The sequence below is a fragment of the Electrophorus electricus genome, chromosome 17, assembly GCF_041902795.1.
Source record: "Electrophorus electricus isolate QZ-2024a chromosome 17, ASM4190279v1, whole genome shotgun sequence".
NCBI lineage: Eukaryota > Metazoa > Chordata > Actinopteri > Gymnotiformes > Gymnotidae > Electrophorus > Electrophorus electricus.
The window spans coordinates 20,499,126-20,522,167 of record NC_137513.1 but is presented as its reverse complement, the minus strand read 5'-3'; the positions used below and the strand labels follow the sequence as shown (position 1 = coordinate 20,522,167).

The following is a 23,042-nucleotide window of genomic DNA, read 5'->3' as shown; positions in this document are numbered from 1 at the left end:
TCACACTGTTACCTCTGGTTACATCTTTGCCTTCAGGTCATTATTGAAAGACAGGATGCATTGCCAGGCCAATCTCATTCACAAAAATATTGAATGCATGGCTTAATGTTAAGTTAATAACATAAACACAGAAAATACACACTGTTCCATGTTTTGTATCAACAGTTCTTTTTTTTCCCACGTCATACATTAATATATGCATGACTTAAGTGAAAATATGCAAGGTAAGCTAAATATTGTGGAAACTGAATCCTTCAGTCAACTTAAATTTCATGAACAATGTCTTATTACATGTATCTTATGGCTGATACATTTGTAACCAATCCAAGCAAGTCAGTAACAAGTATGTTGTGAATGATGAAACTTCTTTTGATTCTCTGAGGTGCTGTCAATTTATTTTTTGAACAAAATATACATTTATTTGGATTTGTATTAAAAGGAAACTTGGCTTTAAGAAAAAAGGAACTAAGTGAACGATACAGTTGCTAGGCATTGGTTCTTGGTTTAAAACAGACCACTTGTTTCTCCTCAGCTTCCCTTGAATGTAAAGCCAATCAAAATCCAAAATATAATGTAAAGGAATGAAAATTATAAAGAAAATGAACAGATCTAACATCAAAGTTTACAATCATTTACAATCGTTTTCAGTTCATGCCCTTTACAAATAAAATTACTATTACTGTTTTTTTCACATAAAACATTAAATTGGTTTTACTGATTTTAGAACAGTATATCCTGTTGTTCTTTTTAATAACCAGGGCTATACTTGATATTTTCCTTTTGACAGCATAATTTGTCATTTCAAATGACTTTCTTTATAGAGTTCAGAATACTGGCTGTACAGCAAGGTGCCTAATGGCATATATTCTCAGGAGGAGATAGGGAAGAAATCTCAGTTTGTATGTGTGTAAACTTTAGTGTACTGCTAAGTAACAATATCATTCAGGGCAGAAATCCTGTGGGATTGGCAGCCTTATGGTTGAGATTGAGCCTGTATCAGGCTACTGCATAACCTACATTGATTTTATTCAAAGTGTCTGCTTAAGTTAAAATATTACTTTATTGGCTATGCAACAGTGCACTTTTAGAACCTTTACAGTACTCCTTTAGAAAGGAGTTTCCCAATCCTGCTTCTCTACTAAGCCAGCACTGTGCATTGTTTTTGTCTTCCCAGCCGTTATGTCTTTGTTAATCAGCTCAGGAGTTTAGTTATGTGTGTTACTACACTGCATGGCACATCATGTTCATTGCAGATATATTTCAGGACAGATGTACTTTCACAAAGAACAGAGAAATTAGACTTTTTGTGCTATATCTGTTGAATATATTAAACAGGCCAGATTCACACAAGGTGTCATTTTGTACAAATAAATTCAAAGCAAGCCAACATATCCAAAAAGCAAGCAAAAGAGACAGTCACAGAAATCTTTTATTATTGTTGTTGCTGCTGCTAATGATTTTAAATAATGCCTGATAACGTTGTCTTTCTCCTGCACCCACAGCCATCCCACACGTTACAGCTTCAGGCGTCTTATCAGTTTAGATTGCTGTCCCTGAGAGGTATGAAACATCACCTGATGGATGTAAAAGGTTCTTGAAGCAATGCATGCTTATTATTAATCAAATCAAATCAAAGTTTATTTGTCACATACGTACTCATACATGCTACAACTAGCAGTGAAATTTTGCTTACATGAAGGGTATTGTAGAGATAGAGAATCTAAAGATATAAAGATAAATAATATAACTAAGAGAAAACAGTGGACCACTATTACAATGTAAACAATGTATATATGTTCATCACAATTGGTATAGGGGATGGTGGTAGTGAGCATTGTATGGTTGATTGTAAAGTGCAGTGTATAGTTGAGAGCAAAGGTGAGTAGAGAGCATAGATTAGTAGTGAGTGGAGAGCACTGACTCACCTAAATGCACTCTTATCCTTGGCTGCCCATGCTTAGTGCATCATAACCCTGTGATTTACTTGTAAAAGGGGAACATAATCCAGTAGAGGAAACAATGCCAGGGTCGCTGTTTGACACTCCCACACTTATGTGAATGCAAACCTTTGTTTTTTCAATGCCATAAAAAATGCATTTCTAATATCTCTTGTGTTCATTCCATATATAATTGGGTTCAGAACGGGAAGGATTGTAAAAATCATTATACCACAAACTTTTTGTGCATTAGGAGGTATATTCTGGAAACGATATGAAAGAATGCCAAAAATACCAACTATTTCAAAGAGACTAAATGTAATCAGCTGTGCTGAGCAGGTATTTACAGCCTTTTTTCTAGCATCAGATTGTGAATGGGAAATGCAGGTTTTGAGAATCTGGGTGTAAGAGAATACCTGAATACTCACACTAACCACCTGCATAAATCCGGTCAAAACTAAGCCATATATATTGTTCACAGTAATATCACCTCCACATGAAAGTTTCAGCAAGGACATATTATCACAGTACACATTAAAAATCAGTGTCTTGCACTTTGGCAGTCTGGCTTGAAGAGCAAACAACACGACCTCTAATGCAATGTCAGTGCCCCATGCCAGAGCTATAACACCTCCAACTGTAAAGGGTGTCATGATAGAGTGATATCTGAGTGGCTTGCATATTGCTATGTAGCGGTCAAATGCTATTGCTGCTAGGACAAAAAGTACACTACCTGCATACAAATGGAGAAGGAAACCCTGTAACACACATGTTGGATAATAGACAACATTTGACAGAGTTACAATATCGATTAGCAGTCTGGGAAGGAGACTGCTGATTCCTACTAGATCTGCTAGTGGAAGGCTGAACATAATGTAGAACATTGGCTTATGAAGGCTTCGTTGTGTCAAAATGAGTGCTAGGATGATTCCATTACATAACACTGAAAACAAGTAGATCAGAGTCCCAATGAAGAAGACAGGATATACAGCCTCTGGAGGGACATAAAATTTGGCAATCTGAAGGCTCCAGCTAAAGGTGTCATTTGAAAATTGGGCTTCCATTAAAATCTGTGGAACAAACAAAAATGTAACAGAGAAATTCCACATTTCCAAAATATTTTTTATCTTTGTGTTTATCTACTAATTTTTTTTCCTTTGATTCCATATTGGAATAAAAATGAATCATATTTGCTACTTTATTCCTTGAAAATGTCTTCATTGTTTGGACTACATATTTTGGACTTTTAAAAAAATTTTAGTATGCTGTATAGAACAAAGCACTGCTGCCTTAAATAACAAAAATCAACAAATAGCTAATAATGATAGCAAATGTAAGAATGTCACAATGAATTATTTAGATATATTTTAACAAATATAACATGAAATAGAACAAAAAAAAAGTTTATTCTAAAAAAAGTAATAATTCAATGCTGTGTTCCTCTGTTTTATCTTACCTTTGACTTAGCCTTTATTAACTTCATGCAAATTCAGTTGACTATTTGGCCAGTAAAGTAATGAAATGCACAGTTCTTCCAGTGGCATCAATAGTGGAGCACAATGGCACATTTATATATAGTTAAGTCCTCTAGAGACTATGCCAGTGACTCACATGTAACGCCAGAGAACCGTCAGCAAAATCTGTTTAAAATCTCTAAAATGCCTCCAGCTGTCTGGAAGGTTGTGTGTTTGAAATTACAAAACTACTACTGGTGATTATGAACGCACTAACATTTATTAAAGTTTAATGTGAATGTTGTGATTTTTGCCTGTGTGCTGTGGTTGGGTTGTGCTGGCTGTATCTCTTTCTGTTGGTCTGTGTTTCTCCATAACTGGTTTTCCCTCCTATTCTTCACTCACCATTACCAAAGGTTGGCCAATAGCCCATCAAAAGAAGGTTGCAGAGTCATTCCCCACACCTGAACAAAGGGAAACCCTACAAAACAAGTGACAGAAGCACCAAGGCAGGGTTGGAATATTGGGCCAGAGTACTACATCATCTGAGTAACTTTTTTGGAAATTAATTTTGGTCTTCATACTGCATACTGATTTGAGGCCCAATCAGAATGTGAGTAACTTTGTACAGATGATATTTTTATGAATGTTACTGTCTTTGTCTTGTTTGATGTATGTTTTGAAACAGTGCAGCTGGTTACTGAATGGGGTTTCACACTGTTACCTCTGGTTACATCTTTGCCTTCAGGTCAATATTGAAACACAGGATGCATTGCCAGGCCAATCTCATTCACAAAAATATTGAATGCATGGCTTAATGTTAAGTTAATAACATAAACACAGAAAATACACACTGTTCCATGTTTTGTATCAACAGTTCTTTTTTTTCCCACGTCATACATTAATATATGCATGACTAAAGTGAAAATATGCAAGGTAAGCTAAATATTGTGGAAACTGAATCCTTCAGTCAACTTAAATTTCATGAAAAATGTCTTATTACATGTATCTTATGGCTGATACATTTGTAACCAATCCAAGCAAGTCAGTAACAAGTATGTTGTGAATGATGAAACTTCTTTTGATTCTCTGAGGTGCTGTCAATTTATTTTTTGAACAAAATATACATTTATTTGGATTTGTATTAAAAGGAAACTTGGCTTTAAGAAAAAAGGAACTAAGTGAACGATACAGTTGCTAGGCATTGGTTCTTGGTTTAAAACAGACCACTTGTTTCTCCTCAGCTTCCCTTGAATGTAAAGCCAATCAAAAGCCAAAATATAATGTAAAGGAATGAAAATTATAAAGAAAATGAACAGATCTAACATCAAAGTTTACAATCATTTACAATCGTTTTCAGTTCATGCCCTTTACAAATAAAATTACTATTATTGTTTTTTTCACATAAAACATTAAATTGGTTTTACTGATTTTAGAACAGTATATCCTGTTGTTCTTTTTAATAACCAGGGCTATACTTGATATTTTCCTTTTGACAGCATAATTTGTCATTTCAAATGACTTTCTTTCTATAGACTATAGAATTGTTGTTTAATTATATTTTGATGACACATTTGAATACTGTACCAGCATATTATTTGTTTATATTGAATCAGTCTACATATTCGTGAAGTATAAAGCTTTTCAAGTTAGGTTTATGTGAATGTGACCTTTATTTTTTTCAAGACCATAAGAAATGCAATTCTAATATCTTTTGTATGCATTCCATATATTATTGGATTAACAACTGGAGGGACTGTGAAAGTCATTATACCACATAATTTTTGTGCATTGGGAGATATATTTTGTAAACGATATGATAGTATTACAGTAGTGCAGACTATTTCAAACAGAGCAAATGTAATTATTTGTGCTAAACAAGTATTTACAGCCTTGATTTTAGCATCAGATTGAGAGTGGGAAAGACAAGTTTTGAGAATTTGTACATAGGAGAATAACTGAACACCCACACTAACAACCTGCATAAATCCTGTCAAAACCAAGCCTTATATATTGTTCACAGTAATATCACCTCCACACGAGAGTCGCACCAAGGACATATTATCACAGAACACATTAACAATATATGTCTTACACTTTGGCAGTCTAGCCTGAAGAGCAAACAACACGACCTCTAATGTAATGTCAGTTCCCCATGCCAGAGCTATAACACCTCCAACTGTAAAGGGTGTCATGATAGAGTGATATCTGAGTGGCTTACATATTGCTATGTAGCGGTCAAATGCCATGGCTGCCAGGATAAAATATACACCACCTTCATACAAATGTAGAATGAATCCCTGTAACACACATGTTGGATAATAGACAACATTTGACTGCGTTACAATATCGATTAGCAGTCTGGGAAGGAGACTGCTGATTCCTACTAGATCTGCTAGTGGAAGGCTGAACATAATGTAGAACATTGGCTTATGAAGGCTTTGTTGTGTCAAAATGAGTGCTAAAATGATTCCATTACATAACACTGAAAACAAGTAGATCAGAGTCCCAGTGAAGAAGACAGGATATACAGCCTCTGGAGGGACATCAAATTTGGCAATCTGAAGGCTCCAGCTAAAGGTATCATTTGAAAATTGGGCTTCCATTAAAATCTGTGGAACAAACAAAAATGTAACAGAGAAATTCCACATTTCCAAAATATTTTTTATCTTTGTGTTTTTCTACTAATGTTTTTTTCTTTGATTCCATATTGGTATAAAAATGAATCATATTTGCTACTTTGTTCCTTGAAAATGTATTCATTGTTTGGACTACATATTTTGGACTTTTTAAAAAAATTTGGTATGCTGTATAGAACAAAGCACTGCTGCTTTAAATAACAAAAATCCACAAATAGCTAATAATGATAGCAAATGTAAGAATGTCACAATGAATTATTTAGATATATTTTAACAAATATAACATATGAAAAAAAACAAAAAATGTTTATTCTAAAAAATTAATTCAAGGCTATTTTCCTTTGTTTTAGCTTACAATTGGCTAAGCCTTTGTCAACTTCAGGCAACATCAGTTGACTATTTGGCCAGTAAAGTAATGAAATGCACAGATCTTCTAGTGGCATCAATAGTGAAGCACAATGGCACATTTATATACAGTTAAATCCTCCAGAGACTATGCCAGTGACTCACATGTAATGCCAGAGAACCGTCAGCAAAATCTGTTTAAAATCTCTAAAATGCCCCCAGCTGTCTGGAAATTTGTATGTTGTGTTTGAAACTACCAAACTACTTTAGCTGATTATGACCTCACTAACATTTATTAAAGTGTAATGTGAATGCACATGTGGAGTGAGTTACATCAGTTGGCTGCTCCTCATACCAACCCCAGTTTCTACAGTCCACCAAGCTATTGTTAGCAGTAAACCTCTGTGGGTAGATGCCCTGTAAACGGTGCACTAGTAAATGTAATAGGTTTCCCTCTTCCTTTAATTGAGGGTGGCCTAGTCCACTTGAGTTTGGTGCATACTGAATAAAGGTCCTAAAAGGTTGGATGTTGTCAGTGAGAGACACAATGCATTATAGCTGATACATTTACCATACTTCATATATTTCATTTAATTACATTTTCATTTTGACAGCATAATTTAAGTCATTTCAAATGAAAAGAGACATCTCTTTTTTAAACAATAGAATTATTTAATTATATTTTGATGACACATTTGAAGACAGTACCAGCATATTGTTTTTATGTTGAATCAGTCTACATATTCATAAAGGTTAAAGCTTTCACATTAGCTTTATGTGACTGTGACCTTTATTTTTTTCAAGACCAAAAAAAATGCATTTCTAATGTCTTTTGTATTCATTCCATATATAATTGGATTGACAACTGGAGGAATTGTGAAAATCATTATACCACACAATTTTTGTGCATTAGGAGAAATATTCTGGAAACGATATGAAAGTATTGTACTGGTAGAGACTATTTCAAACAGACCAAATGTAATTAATTGTGCTGAACAAGTATTTATAGCCTTAATTTTAGAATCAGACTGAGTGTGGGAAAGGCAGGTTTTGAGAATTTGTACATAGGACAATAACTGAACACCCACACTAACTACCTGCATAAATCCTGTCAAAACCAAGCCATATATATTGTTCACAGTAATATCACCTCCACACGAGAGTCGCACCAAGGACATATTATCACAGAACACATTAACAATATATGTCTTGCACTTTGGCAGGCTGGCCTGAAGAGCAAACAACACGACCTCTAATGCAATGTCAGTGCCCCATGCCAGAGCTATAACACCTCCAACTGTAAAGGGTGTCATGATAGAGTGATATCTGAGTGGCTTGCATATTGCTATGTAGCGGTCAAATGCTATTGCTGCTAGGACAAAAAGTACACTACCTGCATACAAATGGAGAAGGAAACCCTGTAACACACATGTTGGATAATAGACAAGATTTGACTGAGTTACAATATCGATTAGCAGTCTGGGAAGGAGAGTGGTGATTCCTACTACATCTGCTAGTGGAAGGCTGAACATAATGTAGAACATTGGCTTATGAAGGCTTCGTTGTGTCAAAATGAGTGCTAGGATGATTCCATTACATAACACTGAAAACAAGTAGATCAGAGTCCCAGTGAAAAAGACAGGATATACAGCCTCTGGAGTTACATCAATTTTGGCAATCTGAAGGCTCCAGCTAAAGGTGTCATTTGAAAATTGGGCTTCCATTAAAATCTGTGGAACAAACAAAAATGTAACAGAGAAATTCCACATTTCCAAAATATTTTTTATCTTAGTGTTTATCTACTAATTTTTTTTCATTTGATTCCATATTGGAATAAAAATGAATCATATTTGCTACTTTGTTCCTTGAAAATGTCTTCATTGTTTGGACTACATATTTTGGACTTTTTAAAAATTTTTAGTATGCTGTATAGAACAAAGCACTGCTGCCTTAAATAACAAAAATCAACAAATAGCTAATAATAATAGCAAATGTAAGAATGTCACAATGAATTATTTAGATATATTTTAACAAATATAACATGAAATAGAACAAAAAAAAAAGTTTATTCTAAAAAAAGTAATAATTCAATGCTGTGTTCCTCTGTTTTATCTTACCTTTGACTTAGCCTTTATTAACTTCATGCAAATTCAGTTGACTATTTGGCCAGTAAAGTAATGAAATGCACAGATCTTCCAGTGGCATCAATAGTGAAGCACAATGGCACATTTATATATAGTTAAGTCCTCTAGAGACTATGCCAGTGACTCACATGTAATGCCAGAGAACCGTCAGCAAAATCTGTTTAAAATCTCTAAAATGCCTCCAGCTGTCTGGAACGTTGTGTGTTTGAAATTACAAAACTACTACAGGTGATTATGAATGCACTAACATTTATTAAAGTTTAATGTGAATGTTGTGATTTTTGCCTGTGTGCTGTGGTTGGGTTGTGCTGGCTGTATCTCTTTCTGTTGGTCTGTGTTTCTCCATAACTGGTTTTCCCTCCTATTCTTCACTCACCATTACCAAAGGTTGGCCAATAGCCCATCAAAAGAAGGTTGCAGAGTCATTCCCCACAACTGAACAAAGGGAAACCCTACGAAACAAGTGACAGAAGCACCAAGGCAGGGTTGGAATATTGGGCCAGAGTACTACATCATCTGAGTAACTTTTTTGGAAATTAATTTTGGTCTTCATACTGCATAATGATTTGAGGCCCAATCAGAATGTGAGTAGTATGTTCAAACACAGCCTGTGTGTTCCAACTGACCTTTTACAAGCATGGATTGAGTTACATCGGTTGGCTGTTCTGCTTTAATAACAATATATGCTGAAAAAAGTCAGTTTCATTGAATCATTTAGGTTATGAATGCTACTCACAGCATTTATTACAAGAGATGTCCATTACATGCACAATTTATCTGGTTTATTCAGTAAAGTTCTGTTGTGTATAACGATGTACAGATGTTCTTTTTCTGAATGTTACTGTCTTTTTCTTGTTTGATGTATGTTTGGAAACAGTGCAGCTGGTTACTGAATGGGGTTTCACACTGTTACCTCTGATTACATCTTTGCCTTCAGCTCATTATTGAAAGACAGGATGCACTGCCAGGCCAATCTCATTCACAAAAATAATGAATGCATGGCTTAATGTTAAGTTAATAACATAAACACAGAAAATACACACTGTTCAATGTGTAATATCAAAGATTCCTTTTTTTCCACGTCATACATTAATATATGCATGACCAGAGTGAAAATATGCAAAGTAAGCTAAATATTGTGGAAACTGAAGTCATCTTAAATTTCCAGAATAATGTCTTATTACAGGTATCTTATTGTAACAGGTAATACCCATATACATTAAATTTCTTTTAGTGTGCTGTGTGCCTTTTAAGGTTACTGCCTCTGCATGATTGGGAATCTCATGAGATATTTAACTCCTGTTTCTTCTTGTTTGAATAAGAGTGGCATATGTCATATGGCTAATTTGTGATGCCCCTCATTTTAATTCCTGGACTGTAACTTTTTAAACGGATTGAGGCTGAGGCTGTAGAAGTTTTGTGGTGCAAAGGATTTTTTCTGTGCTGTGTTTTAATGTAATTGAGAATAATTATGTCTTTAACTTTATAAAGGACATTACTTTGGGGAGCCAGGAGATTTTGGTCCTGAATTACAAGTCATGATAGGTGGTAAGAACATCCATATGGTGGAGTTACAAACCCGATATTGGTTTTGAAGTGCTCCATTTATGTATGTGCCTGCTTGTTTGGCTTTAGGTGATTAGAAGACTGGTATACCGAGTAAGTAACATATGTGAATGGGTAGGCTAATGTTAAGGGTTTATGGGGAATTGTATCATGCTTTAATTTCACTTGTGGTGTTTTACTGGATTGAGCCTGTTGTGCATCAGAGAAAGCCACTGTTTTGTTTTGTTTTTCTCTCTGCAGTTTTCTTTTGATTTGTTTCTTTTTTTGGCTTTTCTTCCTGTATGGATGGCATGTATTTTTAATTGCTCTTAACTTAGTTATCGGTATTACTGTTAGCGTTTGTTCAGTGTTGTCGGTGGTGCTCCACAGTTGGGGAAGGTGTTTGGAACAGGTGGTGATTAGTGCTAATGCTGCTACTACAGAGGCGAAACTGGTGGAAAAAAAGGTGCATTCTTGTTTTAATTTTGAAGTGTGCTTTATTTTTAGTCCGGGATTTAATTAGATTTCTTTTATATGCGCAGATTTCTGATAGCTTGGGCAATGTGGTCGCTGTGCCTTACTGTACTCTGGGTATTAGTAATCCCAGGACATGTAGCCCTTAACCACATTATCCCCACTGAATTTTGTATGTTGCAGGTGATTACTGAAATCATTAGTTGTTGATGTGATTGTATTTGAATTCATGTTATTAAGTCATGTTTTAATTATATTTCTTATATGAATCAATAAACGATCTATGCATCAGTTTCTGCAGTCCACCAATCTATTACTAAACCTCTGGGTGTCAAGACCCTGTATATGGTGCTTTAGTAAAGGTAATAGTTTAACTCTTTCTTTGAGGGGGGCCAAGTTGACTTGAATTTGGCACATACTGAATAAACATTTTTTCATACTTCATATATTTCATATACTTAATGTTTTAATTTTGAGAGCATAATTTATCATTTCAAATGAAGAGAGACATTTCTTTGAATAGACAATAGAATTGTTATTTAATAATATTTTGATGACACATTTGAACATTTGAAGACAGTATCAGTATATATATATATATATATATATATATAGATATATATATATATATATATAGATATATATATATAGATAGATATAGATATAGATATAGATATAGATATAGATATAGATATAGAAATAGATATAGATATATTTATTTATTTATTTATGTATTTACTTTATTTATTTATTTATTTATTATGAATCAGTCTACATATTAATAAAGTATAAAGCTTTTCACATTAGGTTTATCTGAATGTGACCTTTATTTTTTTCAAGACCATCAGAAATGCTATTCTAATATCTTTTGTATGCATTCCATATATAATTGGATTAACAACTGGAGGGACTGTGAAAGTCATTATACCACACAATTTTTGTGCATTGGGAGATACATTTTGTAAACGATAAGATAGTATTACAGTAGTACACACTATTTCAAACAGAGCAAATGTAATTATTTGTGCTAAACAAGTATTTACAGCCTTGATTTTAGCATCAGATTGAGAGTGGGAAAGACAAGTTTTGAGAATTTGTACATAGGAGAATAACTGAACACCCACACTAACAACCTGCATAGATCCTGTCAAAACCAAGCCATATATATTGTTCACAGTAATATCACCTCCACACGAGAGACGTACCAAGGACATATTATCACAGTACACATTAACAATATATGTCTTACACTTTGGCAGTCTGGCCTGAAGAGCAAACAACATGACCTCTAATGCAATGTCAGTGCCCCATGCCAGAGCTATAACACCTCCAACTGTAAAGGGTGTCATGATAGAGTGATATCTGAGTGGCTTACATATTGCTATGTACCGGTCAAATGCCATGGCTGCCAGGATAAAATATACACCACCTCCATACAAATGTAGAATGAATCCCTGTAACACACATGTTGGATAATAGACAACATTTGACTGAGTTACAATATCGATTAGCAGTCTGGGAAGGAGAGTGGTGATTCCTACTAGATCTGCTAGTGGAAGGCTGAACATTATGTAGAACATTGGCTTATGAAGGCTTCGTTGTGTCAAAATGAGTGCTAAAATGATTCCATTACATAACACTGAAAACAAGTAGATCAGAGTCCCAGTGAAAAAGACAGGATATACAGCCTCTGGAGAGACATCAAATTTGGCAATCTGAAGGCTCCAGCTAAAGGTGTCATTTGAAAATTTGGCTTCCATTAAAATCTGTGCAACGAACAAAAATGTAACAGAGAAATTCTACATTTCCAAATTATTTTTTATATTATTGTTTAGCTACTAAATTTTTTTTTCTTTGATTCCATATTGGAATAAAAATGAATCATATTTGCTATTTTATTCCTTGAAAATTTCTTCATTTTTTGGACTACATATTTTGGACTTCTTTTTTTTTTTGTATGCTGTCTGGAACAAAGCACTGCTGCCTTACATAACAAAAATCCACAAATATCTAATAATGATAGCAAATGTAAGAATGTCACAATGAATTATTTAGATATATTTTAACAAATATAACCTGAAATAAAACAAAAAATGTTTATTCTAAAAAAAATAATTCAAGGCTGTTTTCCTCTGTTTTAGCTTACCCTTGGCTTAGCCTTTGTTAACTTCAGGCAACATCAGTTGACTATTTGGCCAGTAAAGTAATGAAATGCACACATCTTCCAGTGGCATCAATAGTGGAGCACAATGGCACATTTATATATAGTTAAGTCCTCTAGAGACTATGCCAGTGACTCACATGTAATGCCAGAGAACCGTCAGCAAAATCTGTTTAAAATCTCTAAAATGCCTCCAGCTGTCTGGAATGTTGTGTGTTTGAAATTACAAAACTACTACAGGTGATTATGAATGCACTAACATTTATTAAAGTTTAATGTGAATGTTGTGATTTTTGCCTGTGTGCTGTGGTTGGGTTGTGTTGGCTGTATCTCTTTCTGTTGGTCTGTGTTTCTCCATAACTGGTTTTCCCTCCTATTCTTCACTCACCATTACCAAAGGTTGGCCAATAGCCCATCAAAAGAAGGTTGCAGAGTCATTCCACACAACTGAACAAAGGGAAACCCTACGAAACAAGTGACATAAGCACCAAGGCAGGGTTGGAATATTGGGCCAGAGTACTACATCATCTGAGTAACTTTTTTGTAAATTAATTTTGGTCTTCATACTGCATACTGATTTGAGGCCCAATCAGAATGTGAGTAGTATGTTCAAACACAGCCTGTGTGTTCCAACTGACCTTTTACAAACATGGATTGAGTTACATCGGTTGGCTGTTCTGCTTTAATAATAACATATGCTGAAAAAAGTCAGTTTCATTGAATCATTTAGGTTATGAATGCTACTCACAGCATTTATTACAAGAGATGTCCATTACATGCACAATTTATCTGGTTTATTCAGTAAAGTTCTGTTGTGTATAACTATGTACAGATGTTCTTTTTCTGAATGTTACTGTCTTTTTCTTGTTTGATGTATGTTTGGAAACAGTGCAGCTGGTTACTGAATGGGGTTTCACACTGTTACCTCTGGTTACATCTTTGCCTTCAGGTCATTATTGAAAGACAAGATGCACTGCCAGGCCAATCTCATTCCCAAAAATAATGAATGCATGGCTTAATGTTAAGTTAATAACATAAACACAGAAAATACACACTGTTCAATGTGTAATATCAACAGTTCCTTTTTTTCCACGTCATACATTAATATATGCATGACCAGAGTGAAAATATACAAAGTAAGCTAAATATTGTGGAAACTGAAGTCATCTTAAATTTCCAGAATAATGTCTTATTACAGGTATCTTATTGTAACAGGTAATACCCATATACATTAAATCCCTTTTAGTGTGCTTCGTGCCTTTTTTGGTTACTGCCTCTGCATGATTGGGAATCTCATGAGATATTTAACTCCTGTTTCTTCTCATTTGAATAAGAGTGGTGTATGTCATATGGCTAATTTGTGATGCCCCTCATTTTAATTCCTGGACTGTAACTTTTTAAACGGATTGAGGCTGAGGCTGTAGAAGTTTTGCGGTGCAAAGGATTTGTCCTGTGCTGTGTTTTAATGTAATTGAGAATAATTATGTCTTTAACTTTATAAAGGACATTACTTTGGGGAGCCAGGAGATTTTGGTCCTGAATTACAAGTCATGATAGGTGGTAAGAACATCCATATGGTGGAGTTACAAACCCGATATTGGTTTTGAAGTGCTCCATTTATGTATGTGCCTGCTTGTTTGGCTTTAGGTGATTAGAAGACTGGTATACCGAGTAAGTAACATATGTGAATGGGTAGGCTAATGTTAAGGGTTTATGGGGAATTGTATCATGCTTTAATTTCACTTGTGGTGTTTTACTGGATTGAGCCTGTTGTGCATCAGAGAAAGCCACTGTTTTGTTTTGTTTTTCTCTCTGCAGTTTTCTTTTGATTTGTTTCTTTTTTTGGCTTTTCTTCCTGTATGGATGGCATGTATTTTTAATTGCTCTTAACTTAGTTATCGGTATTACTGTTAGCGTTTGTTCAGTGTTGTCGGTGGTGCTCCACAGTTGGGGAAGGTGTTTGGAACAGGTGGTGATTAGTGCTAATGCTGCTACTACAGAGGCGAAACTGGTGGAAAAAAAGGTGCATTCTTGTTTTAATTTTGAAGTGTGCTTTATTTTTAGTCCAGGATTTAATTAGATTTCTTTTATATGCGCAGATTTCTGATAGCTTGGGCAATGTGGTCGCTGTGCCTTACTGTACTCTGGGTATTAGTAATCCCAGGACATGTAGCCCTTAACCACATTATCCCCACTGAATTTTGTATGTTGCAGGTGATTACTGAAATCATTAGTTGTTGATGTGATTGTATTTGAATTCATGTTATTAAGTCATGTTTTAATTATATTTCTTATATGAATCAATAAACGATCTATGCGTCAGTTTCTGCAGTCCACCAATCTATTACTAAACCTCTGGGTGACAAGACCCTGTATATGGTGCTTTAGTAAAGGTAATAGTTTAACTCTTTCTTTAATTAAGGGGGGCCAAGTTGACTTGAATTTGGCACATACTGAATAAACATTTTTTCATACTTCATATATTTCATATACTTAATGTTTTAATTTTGACAGCATAATTTATCATTTCAAATGAAGAGAGACATTTCTTTGAATAGACAATAGAATTGTTATTTAATAATATTTTGATGACACATTTGAACATTTGAAGACAGTATCAGTATATATATATATATATATAGATATATATATATAGATATATATATAGATATAGATATAGATATAGATATAGATATAGATATATTTATTTATTTATTTATTTATTTACTTTATTTATTTATTATGAATCAGTCTACATATTAATAAAGTATAAAGCTTTTCACATTAGGTTTATCTGAATGTGACCTTTATTTTTTTCAAGACCATCAGAAATGCTATTCTAATATCTTTTGTATGCATTCCATATATAATTGGATTAACAACTGGAGGGACTGTGAAAGTCATTATACCACACAATTTTTGTGCATTGGGAGATACATTTTGTAAACGATAAGATAGTATTACAGTAGTACACACTATTTCAAACAGAGCAAATGTAATTATTTGTGCTAAACAAGTATTTACAGCCTTGATTTTAGCATCAGATTGAGAGTGGGAAATACAGGTTTTGAGAATTTGTACATAGGAGAATAACTGAACACCCACACTAACAACCTGCATAAATCCTGTCACAACCAAGCCATATATATTGTTCACAGTAGTATCGCCTCCACACGAGAGATGCACCAAGGACATATTATCACAGAACACATTAACAATATATGTCTTACACTTTGGCAGTCTGGCCTGAAGAGCAAACAACATGACCTCTAATGCAATGTCAGTGCCCCATGCCAGAGCTATAACACCTCCAACTGTAAAGGGTGTCATGATAGAGTGATATCTGAGTGGCTTACATATTGCTATGTAGCGGTCAATTGCCATGGCTGCAAGGATAAAATATACACCACCTCCATACAAATGTAGAAAGAATCCCTGTAACACACATGTTGGATAATAGACAACATTTGACTGAGTTATAATATCGATTAGCAGTCTGGGAAGGAGACTGCTGATTCCTACTAGATCTGCTAGTGGAAGGCTGAACATAATGTAGAACATTGGCTTATGAAGGCTTCGTTGTGTCAAAATGAGTGCTAGGATGATTCCATTACATAACACTGAAAACAAGTAGATCAGAGTCCCAGTGAAGAAGACAGGATATACAGCCTCTGGAGAGACATCAAATTTGGCAATCTGAAGGCTCCAGCTAAAGGTGTCATTTGAAAATTGGGCTTCCATTCAAATCTGTGGAACAAACAAAAATGTAACAGAGAAATTCCACATTTGCAAAATATTTTTTATCTTAGTGTTTATCTACTAATTTTTTTTTCTTTGATTCCATATTGGAATAAAAATGATTCATATTTGCTAATTTATTCGTTGAAAATTTCTTCATTGTTTGGACTACATATTTTGGACTTCTTTTTTTTTGGTATGCTGTATGGAACAAAGCACTGCTGCCTTACATAACAAAAATCCACAAATAGCTAATAATGATAGCAAATGTAAGAATGTTACAATGAATTATTTAGATATATTTTAACAAATATATGAAAAAAAACAAAAAATGTTTATTCTAAAAAAATAATTCAAGGCTGTTTTCCTTTGTTTTAGCTTACCATTGGCTTAGCCTTTGTTAACTTCAGGCAACATCAGTTGACTATTTGGCCAGTAAAGTAATGAAATGCACACATCTTCCAGTGGCATCAATAGTGGAGCACAATGGCACATTTATATATAGTTAAGTCCTCTAGAGACTATGCCAGTGACTCACATGTAATGCCAGAGAACCGTCAGCAAAATCTGTTTAAAATCTCTAAAATGCCTCCAGCTGTCTGGAACGTTGTGTGTTTGAAATTACAAAACTACTACAGGTGATTATGAACGCACTAACGTTTATTAAAGTTTAATGTGAATGTTGTGATTTTTGCCTGTGTGCTGTGGTTGGGTTGTGCTGGCTGTATCTCTTTCTGTTGGTCTGTTTGTCTCCATAACTGGTTTTCCCTCCCATTCATCACTCACCATTACCAAAGGTTGGCCAATGGCCCCATTTATTAATAACTATATATATAATTGTGAGAATGGCTCCAGTTGATCCCAGGAACAATAGCTGAGATTTCATGCAGCTGGATACTGAATGGTGTTTCACACTGTTAGCTCTGGTTACATCTTTACCTTCAGGTCATTATTGAAAGACAGGATGCATTGCCAGGCCAATCTCATTCACAAAAATAATGAATGCATGGCTTAATGTTAAGTTAATAACATAAACACAGAAAATACACACTGTTCCATGTTTTGTATCAACAGTTCTTTTTTTTCCGACATCATACATTAATATATGCATGACTAAAGTGAAAATATGCAAGCTAAGCTAAATATTGTGGAAACTGAATCCTTCAGTCAACTTAAATTTCATGAACAATGTCTTATTACATGTATCTTATGGCTGATACATTTGTAACCAATCCAAGCAAGTCAGTAACAAGTATGTTGTGAATGATGAAACTTCTTTTGATTCTCTGAGGTGCTGTCAATTTATTTTTTAAACAAAATATACATTTATTTGGATTTTTATGAAAAAGGAAACTTGGCTTTAAGAAAAAAGGAACTATGTGAATGATACAGTTGCTAGGCATTGGTTCTTGGTTTAAAACAGACCACTTGTTTCTCCTCAGCTTCCCTTGAATGTAAAGCCAATCAAAAGCCAAAATATAATGTAAAGGAATTAAAATTATAAAGAAAATGTACAGATCTAACATCAAAGTTTACAATCATTTACAATCGTTTTCAGTTCATGTCCTTTACAAATAAAATTACTATTACTGTTTTTTTTTCACATAAAACTTTAAATTGGTTTTACTGATTTTAGAACAGTATATCCTGTTGTTCTTTTTAATAACCAGGGCTATACTTGATATTTTCCTTTTGACAGCATAATTTGTCATTTCAAATGACTTTCGTTGTATAAACTATAGAATTGTTGTTTAATTATATTTTGATGACACATTTGAATACTGTACCAGCATATTATTTGTTTATATTGAATCTACATATTGGTGAAGTATAAAGATTTTCACATTAGGTTTATGTGAATGTGACCTTTTTTTTTTTCAAGACCAAAAAAAAATGCATTTCTAATGTCTTTTGTATTCATTCCATATATAATTGGATTGACAACTGGAGGGACTGTGAAAGTCATTATACCGCACAATTTTTGTGCATTGGGGGATACATTTTGTAAACGATATGAAAGTATTGCAGTGGTAGAGACCATTTCAAACAGAGCAAATGTAATTATTTGTGGTGAACAAGTATTTACAGCCTTAATTTTAGTATCATATTGAGAGTTGGAAAAACAGGTTTTGAGAATTTGTACATAGGAGAATAACTGAACACCCACACTAACAACCTGCATAAATCCTGTCAAAACCAAGCCATATATATTGTTCACAGTAATATTGCCTCCACATGAGAGTTGCACTAAGGCCATATTTGAACAATACACATTAACAATAATTGTCTTGCACTTTGGCACTCTAGCCTGAAGAGCAAACTACACGACCTCTAATGTAATGTCAGTACCCCATGCCAGAGCTTTAACACCTCCAACTGTAAAGGGTGTCATGATAGAGTGATATCTGAGTGGCTTACATATTGCTATGTAGCGGTCAAATGCCATGGCTGCCAGGATAAAATATACACCACCTTCATACAAATGTAGAATGAATCCCTGTAACACACATGTTGGATAATAGACAACATTTGACTGAGTTACAATATCGATCAGCAGTCTGGGAAGGAGAGTTGTGATTCCTACTAGATCTGCTAGTGGAAGGCTGAACATAATGTAGAACATTGGCTTATGAAGGCTTCGTTGTGTCAAAATGAGTGCTAGGATGATTCCATTACATAACACTGAAAACAAGTAGATCAGAGTCCCAGTGAAGAAGACAGGATATACAGCCTCTGGAGAGACATCAAATGTGGCATTCTGAAGGCTCCAGCTAAAGGTGTCATTTGAAAATTGGGCTTCAATTAAAATCTGTGGAAAAAACAAAAATGTAACAGAGAAATTCCACATTTCCAAAATATTTTTTATCTTAGTGTTTATCTACTATTTTTTTTTCTTTGATTCCATATTGGAATAAAAATGAATCATATTTGTTACTTTATTCCTTGAAAATGTCTTCATTGTTTGGACTACATATTTTGGTATTTTGGACTTCTTTTTTTTTTTGGTATGCTGTATAGAACAAAGCACTGCTGCCTTACATAACAAAAATCCACAAATAGCTAATAATGATAGCAAATGTAAGAATGTCACAATGAATTATTTAGATATATTTTAGCAAATATAACATGAAATAAAACAAAAAATGTTTATTCTAAAAAAAAATACTTCAAAGCTCTGTTTCTCTGTTTTAAAAGGTGTCATTTGAAAATTGGGCCTCCATTAAAATCTGTAGAACAAATAAAATGTAAAAGAAAAAAATGACACATTTCTAAAGTGGGAATTTGAAGGATGAAACTTAAGGTAGAATTTGAAAATTTTGCTTCCATTACAAACCTGTGTGAGAAATGAATACAACAGAAAAGTTATTCCTTTGCCAGTATGTGTTCTTTTTGTTCTTGACTAACAGCTTCAAAATACTTATTACATTTACAGATCAAGTCATAAGCCGAAATGATGATAGTTAATGATGATACTAAATGATTACAATAAATGCACTTGATTGTTGCAGCTTTTTCCTTAAACATTTTAACATTTTTTCTTTTATTTTAATATTTTCTTAAGCTCCTGTTCTCTTATTTTGACATACCTTTTTAAATAACCTTAGTCTTATATTGTATTCAGTAAAGCTGCTTTGAGATAATGTCTGGTGATTAAAACAACATAGGAATAAAATTTAACCAAAATCAATTGATATTTATGGGAAGATGCTGATCTTAATTTTATCACCTGGTGCCCAGCAGGGTACATTTATATATACTTAGGTTGCTAATCTCATCCTGGAAGGCCTGTGCATTGCCCCAGGAGTCACCCTAAGAAGTTCCTTGAGCACCCTCCTGTAGAGCCCGCTGTCAGTCATTCGGCCCCTTTAGTCCTACGCTACGGCGTGAGCATGGTTGGTGGTGTTGTTCTTGCCAGGAGGTGGTGGAGAATACATAGATGTGTAGGCCAAAGTCTAGAAAGTTTTGCTTTTTTTCTCATTTACACCCACTGCTGCGTTCTCTCAAAGGGATAAGGCCGATCAAACCACAATACATACTATATGCTTCCAGCTTTGTGGCAAGAGTTTAGGGAAGGCACTTTCCTGCTCCAGACTGTGCCTCTCTGCACGGAGAAAAGAACATAAAGACATGGCTTCTTGTGGTTGGAAGAACTCCAGCAGCTTGCGCGGAGCCTTGACCTTATCCCCACTAAGCGCCTTGTGGATGATTTGGATTGTCAGTTGGTGGTGGGGGTAAGGAGGCATGCAGCAGTATCAGATCAGATTCCACAGCATCTCTTACAAGGTATTCTACACATTTTAGTTTTTCCACACATACTCAGTCTATTAGGTTTAGTTACAAACCTCACATATGATACCAGAGGATCTGGAGCAACATCTTATTGAAATGTTGGAGAAAGCTAAGCTAGTCTACAACTTTAAATATCTGCTGCCACAAGTTTAATTGCACTTAAAGAATAAAAATAAAGTTCTGAAACAATACACATCAGATTGAATTTCCCTAAAGCAGGCATACACAACTTCAGTCCAGAAGGATGGGAGGCCAACAACATAAGTTCCCTGTGAAACACGTCTGATCTGGTAATGACCATCTAGTCAGAAGAGAGAAATCACCAAACTGTGATTGATTCAGGTAGTTAGTTTCCCCAACATTATAGTTAATTTATTATTTTTTTTCTAATAGTCTCTATATGGTACTGCATTACAATTGAAAGATGTAGGGCAATTATGCCACAACATTTTGAAAGGAACAAGAACAAAAATGAAAGACACTACATTACAAATAATAATAATAACAAAAGAAAATGAAGTTGATTTAATGGCAGAGCAATACCTGGTACAGAATACAAACCCAAAGTCACCAGGTTGTTTGTCCAAAATGTAACTGACAGATCACAATCATATGTACTAAAAATAATGTTGTGAGCTGGGCACGGCGGTGGCCTATAAGTCGCAGGGTGCAGTAGAGGAGATGATAGAGGGGACACCATCTCAGGCGCGAGGCATGGTGGAGTCTAAACCTCTCGAGAACAAAGTGTCCATATGATATGGCACAGCAGAGGCAGCACATCGGTGAGCCTCCTCTGATGAGCAGAGCTTGCAGGATGCTGCAGGACTGTGCCTGGAAGAGGAACACCCTGTTGCTGGCAGGATGCAGTAAGGGCCATGTCTGGCAGAGAAGCATCCTGTGCAGAGAAGCCAGGACACAGCAGGTGCCACATCTGGAGCAGGCACACTGTATAGTGGTTAGGGTGCACAGGGAGGTGTGAGTCAGGCGTTAGAGGCACGCTCACTGAACAGCAGGTGCAAGGGGAGGATCACCTGCCCCAGAGTGGGCAGATGCTAGAAGAACGGGCATGTTGGGGTCCTCCCTCTTAAGATCAGTGATGGGACCTCTTGAACCCAAAGCTTTCTTGTGTTAGATTAGGATTCCTGGTTTTTGAAACAAGGACTTCACTGACCTTTTAGTGTGATATACATTATAGCCACAGAAGCCAGAAACATATTTTGCCAATGCCAGGTAAACACCTGGGCAATGCAGTGGATGGACTACATTGAAATCTGAATAAATAGAATAAAAATGTAAAAAATAAATAAATAAATAGGTAAAAATAGGCTAGCTGTATATAGTGCTATTCACAAGGTCACTTTACAAAATAAGAAAGTAAGCACAAAGCACAAAGAAGTATAAAATGTAAACATTTTTGATGATAATTGAGTCCACAGATTTTTGTTACAAGTTAAAAACACTTGTAATTGCAAAGTTGCAAAAAATGAATGCAATATTATGTTCATGAAAATATGTAGGAGATATATGTGATTTTCATGAATAGTGCCCTACCAGTGACAAATATTCTGAAACTTCAGGGAATCTAAGAGCATCATTAATGAGACATGACATTTAAGTTTCATTATGATTGGTCAATGCTAAACTTGAGACAAACCTTCTGATCACTGACTAAACAATACTAATCACAATTTCTGACATATTTGATGAATTTGCATATGGTGGTCATCCTGTTTTGAAATATCAAAATATTTTTGGTATCTATTGAGGAACAGACTCCTGCAGATATGAGAACACCAGTTTTGTGCAGGTCAGGTGAAAAACCTAGGACTAGTTTGCAAATGTAGGTTTTGCATATTATGCAAATTAGCAAAACAACCATCGTGGAGGATGATGCTTGGACCCTAAAACTTTTTGAAAATTCAATATGAATCTTATGTCCTGTTTCCTGGTCAAGTAGTTGGCAAAATATATAATTGTGCACAGTTGCCTGTTATACCAGAACCCAAGGCCTGTTACATTAACTGCTTTGTGAATCTACATAAGCATGGAATTTGTGCAAAATGGTATTAATGAAAGTATACTATAAAAACAATAATTGACGAATATATTTGTCTTTAAAGTAATATTGAAATATTGCATGATTACATTAGTGTCACATTAAGATTTTGGCATTAATATGACACAAAACAAAATCAAATATATCAAGAAATATTATTTTGTACTTGTCATGCTGTGTCTAAGTGTCAAATTAAAGCATACAAAAATTTCATGGGCTTGCAATGAGAACATGTTTGGTGGAAGAATTAAGTATATAG

General features: G+C 34.7%; 4 protein-coding genes and 2 pseudogenes across 4 annotated transcripts; all 6 read right to left on the bottom strand.

Annotated features, from left to right (window-relative positions):
- Nucleotides 1–1,417: 1,417 nt before the first annotated feature.
- Nucleotides 1,418–3,465, bottom strand: LOC118242568 (olfactory receptor 52J3-like). Its single transcript, XM_035534344.2, has 2 exons — nucleotides 3,394–3,465; nucleotides 1,418–3,007 (listed from the first exon to the last, which is right to left on the bottom strand). Exons 1-2 carry the CDS (start codon nucleotides 3,418–3,420, stop codon nucleotides 2,051–2,053), a joined length of 984 nt encoding a protein of 327 aa, XP_035390237.2. The 5' UTR covers nucleotides 3,421–3,465; the 3' UTR covers nucleotides 1,418–2,050.
- Nucleotides 3,466–4,633: 1,168 nt separating this feature from the next.
- Nucleotides 4,634–5,997, bottom strand: LOC118242569 (olfactory receptor 52J3-like; annotated as a pseudogene).
- A 1,074-nt stretch (nucleotides 5,998–7,071) lies between these two features.
- Nucleotides 7,072–8,563, bottom strand: LOC113567731 (olfactory receptor 52J3-like). The gene is made up of 2 exons (XM_026995825.3): nucleotides 8,493–8,563; nucleotides 7,072–8,105 (listed from the first exon to the last, which is right to left on the bottom strand). Exons 1-2 carry the CDS (start codon nucleotides 8,517–8,519, stop codon nucleotides 7,149–7,151), a joined length of 984 nt encoding a protein of 327 aa, XP_026851626.3. The 5' UTR covers nucleotides 8,520–8,563; the 3' UTR covers nucleotides 7,072–7,148.
- A 2,735-nt stretch (nucleotides 8,564–11,298) lies between these two features.
- LOC118242570 (olfactory receptor 52B2-like) lies at nucleotides 11,299–12,755 on the bottom strand. The gene is made up of 2 exons (XM_035534345.2): nucleotides 12,685–12,755; nucleotides 11,299–12,304 (listed from the first exon to the last, which is right to left on the bottom strand). The coding sequence occupies exon 2, from the start codon at nucleotides 12,296–12,298 to the stop codon at nucleotides 11,348–11,350; it is 951 nt and encodes a 316-aa protein (XP_035390238.2). The 5' UTR covers nucleotides 12,299–12,304; nucleotides 12,685–12,755; the 3' UTR covers nucleotides 11,299–11,347.
- A 2,701-nt stretch (nucleotides 12,756–15,456) lies between these two features.
- On the bottom strand, nucleotides 15,457–16,900 carry LOC118242571 (olfactory receptor 52J3-like). Its single transcript, XM_035534346.2, has 2 exons — nucleotides 16,821–16,900; nucleotides 15,457–16,446 (listed from the first exon to the last, which is right to left on the bottom strand). The coding sequence occupies exon 2, from the start codon at nucleotides 16,438–16,440 to the stop codon at nucleotides 15,490–15,492; it is 951 nt and encodes a 316-aa protein (XP_035390239.1). The 5' UTR covers nucleotides 16,441–16,446; nucleotides 16,821–16,900; the 3' UTR covers nucleotides 15,457–15,489.
- A 1,377-nt stretch (nucleotides 16,901–18,277) lies between these two features.
- LOC113587121 (olfactory receptor 52J3-like) lies at nucleotides 18,278–21,795 on the bottom strand (annotated as a pseudogene).
- Nucleotides 21,796–23,042: the final 1,247 nt, after the last annotated feature.